At 36.9% G+C, this 7288-nt stretch overlaps 4 protein-coding genes across 7 annotated transcripts in view; 2 read left to right on the top strand and 2 right to left on the bottom strand.

Moving 5' to 3' along the window:
* Positions 1-7288, bottom strand: part of LOC145734683 (uncharacterized) — a 133852-nt gene that overhangs the window by 60141 nt on the left and 66423 nt on the right. The gene's annotated exons all lie outside the window — the stretch shown is intronic.
* On the top strand, positions 6-999 carry Gip (hydroxypyruvate isomerase-like protein Gip). The gene is given in 3 exon segments (XM_081988365.1): positions 6-135; positions 186-529; positions 532-999. Coding segments are annotated over 3 exon segments (834 nt in total). The 5' UTR covers positions 6-85; the 3' UTR covers positions 972-999.
* On the top strand, positions 1708-4119 carry LOC145734699 (uncharacterized). The gene is made up of 3 exons (XM_081988232.1): positions 1708-1999; positions 2056-2229; positions 2283-4119. Exons 1-3 carry the CDS (start codon positions 1807-1809, stop codon positions 4049-4051), a joined length of 2136 nt encoding a protein of 711 aa, XP_081844358.1. The 5' UTR covers positions 1708-1806; the 3' UTR covers positions 4052-4119.
* Positions 4513-6228, bottom strand: LOC145734740 (uncharacterized). 3 transcript variants are annotated; one of them, XM_081988332.1, is made up of 7 exons: positions 6058-6228; positions 5600-5999; positions 5267-5546; positions 5155-5212; positions 5039-5099; positions 4793-4987; positions 4513-4736 (listed from the first exon to the last, which is right to left on the bottom strand). In XM_081988332.1, exons 2-7 carry the CDS (start codon positions 5977-5979, stop codon positions 4598-4600), a joined length of 1113 nt encoding a protein of 370 aa, XP_081844458.1. In that variant the 5' UTR covers positions 5980-5999; positions 6058-6228; the 3' UTR covers positions 4513-4597. The 3 variants fall into 3 exon arrangements, with proteins under 3 accessions (XP_081844458.1, XP_081844455.1, XP_081844456.1); XM_081988329.1 differs by having other exon boundaries at positions 6101-6217; XM_081988330.1 differs by having other exon boundaries at positions 5039-5096; positions 6101-6217.

The following is a 7288-nucleotide window of genomic DNA, read 5'->3' as shown; positions in this document are numbered from 1 at the left end:
AAATCTGGGCATCTTGGTGGCTTAAACAAAGTGTCAAACAAAACAGCTGATTTCAATTTGGTGGAAGACATTCACAATTATTAATATGATTTTAATTAAACACACTCAGATTTGTTTACTAAGCTTGACAATTCGGTAGGTTTTATTCTTATCACTACAATTCATCATCTCAAGCAATCTTTTAGGTTATACAGTGCTTCATCAAACATGTCGAAATTCACCGCAAATCTGTCCTTTCTGTTCAAAGAAAAACCGTTTTTAGAACGTTATACCGCAGCCCAACAAGCTGGATTCAAAGCGGTCGAAAGTGGATTTCCCTACGGTTTCACCAAAGAGGAGGTGGTGAACGCGAAAAACAGTTCAGGAGTCCAGCAGGTGCTGGTTAACATCCTCACGGGAGATGTCACCAAGGGTGAACTAGGTCACGCTGCTATACCAGGTGAAGAAAGCCAGTTTCGTGCCAATTTACACACGACAATTGAGTATGCTAAAGGATTGGGTGCTCGAAAAATACACATTATGGCTAAGTTACACCAGAGCATGATAAAGTCTACCTGGAGAACTTAAAGTACGCATCCAAAGTGTTGGAGCAAGAGAACATTGTTGGAGTGATCGAACCTATTAACCCTTACTCAATTCCTAAATATTATATGAACAATTATGAAAAAGCAATTCAGGTTATACAAGCTGTGAATAGTCCAAATTTGAAATTGCTGCTAGATGTTTTCCATTTACAACTAATCAAAGGGGATATCACACATACCATTGAGGGCCTAAAACCTTACATAGGACATGTGCAAGTGGCTCAAGCACCTAACAGGGGAGAGCCAGACAGTCAAGGAGAAATCAATTACAAATATGTGTTTGATGTTTTAAAGCAAATTGGTTATGAAGACTGGATTGGTTTAGAGTACAGCCCAGTGGGCGACACTTTAACTGGACTAAAGTGGATCAAGAACTTTGGTTTTTAAGATTTTGAATAAATTTTCACTAAAATTACTTAGTATTTTATGTTAGAATAGTGGAGGTACACTTACCTGAACGTACTACACTAACCAAAACAGTATATACTTAAAAACTATAAAACAATTTTGATTTTCTAAAATTAAAACCGACGCCAAAATATGTCAAATTTTAATGATATTATTCTACTAGTATTAAGTCACGTGAGTGTAATGTATAAATTGCAATGCACGTCACGTGACGCACGCAAAGGAAAAGACAACTTAACCTCAACCTGTAACATTTTGTTTATTTACAGTTTTCCTAACCCCACTTCTGTCTACTGAAAAACATTCATTGTTTTAAAAAGATGGTTTTAAAACAAATTTTCTACTAAAATGACTTATTAAAAAAGACTCTAGCAGATGTGCTTACCACCCATCAAGTCTCGTTCACGACACTTAACTGGACTAAAGTGGATCAAAAACTTTGGTTTTTAAGATTTTGAATAAATGTTTACACAAATTACTTAGTATTTTATGTTAGAATAGTGTAGGTACACTTACCTGAACGTGCTACACTAACCGAAACAGTAAACACTTAAAAAAAACTATAAAACAGTTTAATTTAAAAACAATTTTCTAAAATTAAAACCGACGCCAAAATATGTCAAATTTCAATGATATTATTCTACTAGTATAAAGTCACGTGAGTGTAATGTATAAATTGCAACGCACGTCACGTGACGCACGCAAAAGAAAAGACAACTTAACCTCAACCTAAAACATTGTGTTTATTTACAGTTTCTCTAACCCCACTTCTGTCTACTACTAAAAAACATTTTAAAACAAATTTTCTACTAAAATGACTGATCTAAAGACTCTAGCGCACTCATTTACCTCGAAAGAACGCACCGCAGATGTGCTTACCACCCATCAAGTCTCGTTCAGTTCTATGGTTTTGCCTGCGAACATCCTCAAAGGTTTGGAGGCTTCGGGGTTTGAAAGTGCCTCCCCTATCCAAGTGAAGGCTTTACCAGTGGGACGGTGCGGTTTCGGTAAGTTGGCAACATCTTACAAACAACATTGCAAACAGTTTAGCGGTTTTGTGCAGATCTTATCGTCAAATCCAAGTCAGGCACTGGAAAAACTTTAGTTTTTGCTGTTATATGCTTGGAATCAATCAAAGTGAATAAACCAGGCCCGCAAGGACTGATAATAGCTCCAACGCGTGAAATTGCCGTTCAAATTCAAGAGGTTTTAAGGAGTATTGGACAGTTTCTTGAAGGTAAGTTACTTGAGGTTATTTTACAAACTAGCTTGACTTCCAAGTGTTACTAGGACTGACAGTGGAGTGTTTTATTGGAGGACTACCTCTAGACGTGGATAGAACAAAATGCAAGTCTTGCCATATAGCAGTAGGTACCCCAGGAAGAATTAAACAGCTGATACAGGATGGTAACCTGAATACTGGTTCAGTGAAAGTTTTCATTCTTGATGAAGCTGACAAACTCACTGAAGACAGCTTCCAAGATGATATCAATGAAATCTACAATGCTCTACCGAGTCGTAAGCAAATTATTATGTGCAGTGCCACTTATTCAGATAAAGTCAAAGAAACTCTAGAACACTACTTGCATAGTCCAGTTTTAGTGTCTGTAGAGCTGGATACTCCTTTATTGCTTGGTCTTAAACAGTTTGTTCGAATGTTGCCTACTCCATCAAATGTCGCTTTGCAGATCAAACTGAAAAACGAGGAGTTGCTTAAAGTTGTCACTTCAGTGTCCTTTGTACAATGTTTGGTATTTTCAAACTATCAGAGTAGGGCGGAAAGTGTTTGTAATTTTTTAAATCGCAACGGGTGGAACTCGGTTTTAATGTCGGCCGCCCAAAACCAAACCCAACGTCTCAATTCCCTGTCAGAATTGAAGGATTTTAAGTGTAGGATTCTGGTTACCACTGATTTAGTTGCGCGCGGAATAGACATTGCTAACGTGGACTTGGTGGTGAATTATGACATTCCCAGCAAAGCTAGCACGTATTTACACAGAATGGGTCGTGCCGGACGGTTTGGTTCTAGTGGTTTCTGCCTGAATTTGGCATTTACCGGTCAGGAAACCACTCAGTTGCAAACCATTTTAGGGTGTATTGGGGGTGTCACCATGACAATCCCACTTTTAGATGATCAGTACCAGTTTAATTCTACTTCAGACTATTTGTCTGCGATACTGGATGATAATTACAGTGAGGAGGTAAAACAAGTGCGAACCCAACTGGCTGAGCATACAGAGGGAAAACAACAGAAAAAATTAAGTAAAAAGAAACAGCCAAAACAAGTTTTTGAAGACTCACTTCTCAGTCAGCTGGCATCAGGTGACTTTGATCTTCCAGAAGATCCTAACGAAGGTACAACCTTGCTCAGAAAACTAGCCGAAGATGGTGTTACAGCACCAGAACCTCATCAGAGTAAAGAACAAATATTCTGCAAAAATAAAGCATTATACAGCGTGGCTAAAGTGTTTAGTGACGTTGAAGGTGGCGAGGAAAATTTTAAAGACATTTCCCGGTACCTTTCAACACTAAAATCTCCAGAAAACTGTCCTAGCACTTTAGAGAACATTTTTCTTTTGGCTTACCGATCGCAAATTCAACCTCAAGCCCCCAGGTGGCAGGACCTGATTCCTGTGGATGAAAAACCCAAATTATCCAAGAATTATCTGCATCAAGAGGAAGAAACTTACGATGAAGACTACGATTTTGAGTTGGAAAAGGACGTGCAATTAAACTACGATTCGGACAACGCTAAAGTGATGGAATGGGTGCCTGTTGAGCCGGGTAAAGAGGTTTTAAAGCCCAGGAAGAATCCTCAAAGTACCAGTAAAGCTTCGAGTCACATGGATGTGGATCATTTACGGGATTACAGGCAACAGTACGGCAAATATTTCCAGCATTGCAGCGATAATTTGTGGCAAAACGGAGTGTCTTTTAATAGCGTGCAAAGTTTTGATGAGTGGTTTTATTATGATTGGGAAAGACAGTTGAATGCTGTGGGAAATTTTGTGCAGAATAAGATTTATTTAGAAGAAATGTCTCGTATGGATTACAGTTAATTTGTTCTATTATTGTTTTATGCAATATAATAATGGTTTTTAAGATTTGGAATAAATTTTTACACAAATTACTTTATTTTATGTTAGAATAGTGTAGGTACACTTACCTGAACGAGCTACACTAACCAAAACAGTAAATACTTTTAAAAAAACTATGATACAATTTAAAATCAATTTTGATTTTCTAAAATTAAAAGGGACGCCAAAATATGTCAAATTTCAATTCTACTACTATTAGGTCACGTGAGTGTAACGTATAAATTGCAACGCACGTCACGTGACGCACGCGAAAGCAAAGACAACTTAACCTCAACCTAAAAATTTTTTTTATTTACAGTGTCTCTAACCCCACTTCTGTCTACTGAAAAACATTTTAAAACAAATTTTCTAGTTTTCTACTAAAATGACCGATCTAAAGACTCTAGCGCACTCATTTACCTCAAAAGAACGTACCACAGATGTGCTTACTGTATAGGTAATTTTATTAGTTTTTTCAGTAACTAAACTCTCAAACCTTCTGCTATTACCCTAATTGAGCATTATTTTCTAATGTTCGGTCGAATAATTGCATACAAATACGTTATCGCAGTTTGCCTGTCCAAAACCTAGAATACTGGCGTGTAATCCATCTTTCCTTGTAACAGTCCCGTTGGAAAACAAATTGGACAACCAGCTTGCTCCAAAACTACAACCAATAATCCACACATCACACCCTAAGTTAAGTCTTTTATGATAAATTACCTGAGGAATCCTAAGAACAATTTGGTTTTTCCTTGAAAACTCCTTATGGACAGCCTGCTGATGCTACACAACACGTTCTGAAGACATTTTCTACCTTTGTGGTCTACAGCTCTGATTGCTGCGTCCAATATGGCTAGTACCACCCTGGATAAGTCTTCTGTGGTGTTAGATCTTGTGGATTCCGCATCTTCTGACCTACAATATATTATTAGTTTTATGTCTTGCGTATTTTGGTATTTTGGTTACTTGGATGAGTAATCTTCACCAGAAGATCCACTGAAGGACTCGTCAGACTCATAGGAATCTACTAGAATATAGAGTTTATTACGAGGGGCAGAGGTGTGATATTATTATTATAATACCATTATGTAAAGCCATGTTTACAATCCTTGAACTTAACGTGGTAGTTGGTGGGTTGCTCTGAAAACCATCACTCAAATGAGAGTTTATTAGTGATGTTTTATTTAAACTTACCATGGCCGAGATACTCATAATTAAATGTATGAGAAACATCCCGAATGATAGGTAGGCCAAAGCAGTCAAGGCAATTTCGAAAACATCAGCAAGCTTCCCTTCTTTACCCTTCTCCAAACTGTACGAGGTGGGATGTGGTTCGTACAGTTGTGGTAAACCCTCGTTCATATAATCTGGAATACCTTGGTAATCTTGATCTGCTTTGGTTTTTATTTTGTCCTGGTCTGCTCGATCTTCCGGTTGGTTCAGATGCTTTAAAATGTCTTCCAAAGTGGCGCTTCTAATTAACATTCCATCTTTACACAAAAATGGAAAAACCAAAAACAAACTTACTTGCGCAACCAAGTTTCGTAACTAGCCGAGCCTTCATCAGACATCAACTGATTGCGAACACCCTCTGTGTCTTCCCCTATCCTACGCTTGAATGTGGTTTTTTTGGTGATTTCCGTAGCGATTTGATTGGCCACGTAACTTCTACACATAAACTGATTCATCATGGACCTGTGAAAGTTCATCGTTTGTAGGGCGTTGCTAATGCTCCCGTCCAGAATTTCCGTTTTGTTATCGCTGGCAATGACGTCGTCGCTAGCAATTTTTTCCAAAAGAGTACCAGGCATCCAGTTGGTTGACAGGATATCGTTGACGTCCAAACATACATTGCCCACAGCAATGCACTCTTTAAGAATAACTAGAATAAGGCACAGTTTGTTCATTGCTGGTTTAGTTTTAGACACTGGAATTGTAGTAGAAATTTGTGCAATTAGTTGCGTTAGAGTCGTGTGTTACAGTACCCTAATCATATATAATGCTAGTTAATTGGTTTTGTGAGCTTACTGAGCGGAAAATGTCTTGTCTTCTAAATTAAGCTGTATATACAGGGTGTAGTCACTTGATTTATCTCTGTTTTTACATTGAAATTAAGAGGAAGTCTGGGAAAATCGTTTTGCCCTTGACTGTTTGGATCAATAAACATTTTTTACGTCGCTGATATTGTGCAACTTATCGCTTCAGTTGTTTTGCGGTAGCAAAATGAGGAATTCATTTTATTGATTGTGATAAATGACATTGAAAATCGATTTGAGTCGTAAATTAAAGGTTATAAAACACTATTTTCAAACAATTTTGGTAGAAAAAAACTCGCTAAGCTCCCAAGGAACTTAGTTCTTGACAAATGGTGAATCAACCTTAACCAGACAGACAATAGAGTACAACATTTTTGAAAAAATACTTTAATACAGTCCTGTAGTGAAATTTGCTACAATTTTTGTTATTTACACTTTTTTGTAGCTCCACAAATAATGGATTATGGATAATTGGTAACAATTCTTTAATTGCAATGGAAATGCGTTTTGGGGCTAAAAGCTCCCAAGGAACTTAGTTCTTGACAAATGGTGAATCAACCTTAACCAGACAGACAATAGAGTACAACATTTTTGAAAAAATACTTTAATACAGTCCTGTAGTGAAATTTGCTACAATTTTTGTTATTTACACTTTTTTGTAGCTCCACAAATAATGGATTATGGATAATTGGTAACAATTCTTTAATTGCAATGGAAATGCGTTTTGGGGCTAAAAGCTCCCAAGGAACTTAGTTCTTGACAAATGGTGAATCAACCTTAACCAGACAGACAATAGAGTACAACATTTTTGAAAAAATACTTTAATACAGTCCTGTAGTGAAATTTGCTACAATTTTTGTTATTTACACTTTTTTGTAGCTCCACAAATAATGGATTATGGATAATTGGTAACAATTCTTTAATTGCAATGGAAATGCGTTTTGGGGCTAAAAGCTCCCAAGGAACTTAGTTCTTGACAAATGGTGAATCAACCTTAACCAGACAGACAATAGATTACAACATTTTTACAAAAATACTTTAATACAGTCTTGTAGTTAAATTTGCTACAATTTTGGTTATTTACACTTTTTTGTAGCTCCACAAATAATGGATAATGAATAACAATTCTTTATTTGTAATGGAAATGCGTTTTGGGGCTAAAAGCTCCCAAGGAACTAGT

This window comes from Ips typographus, linkage group LG10, assembly GCF_016097725.1.
Source record: "Ips typographus isolate SLU linkage group LG10, UJ_Ityp_2.0, whole genome shotgun sequence".
NCBI classification, from domain to species: Eukaryota; Metazoa; Arthropoda; class Insecta; order Coleoptera; family Curculionidae; genus Ips; species Ips typographus.
Note: the sequence above shows the minus strand (reverse complement) of the source record. Positions and strands in the feature narration are given on the sequence as shown.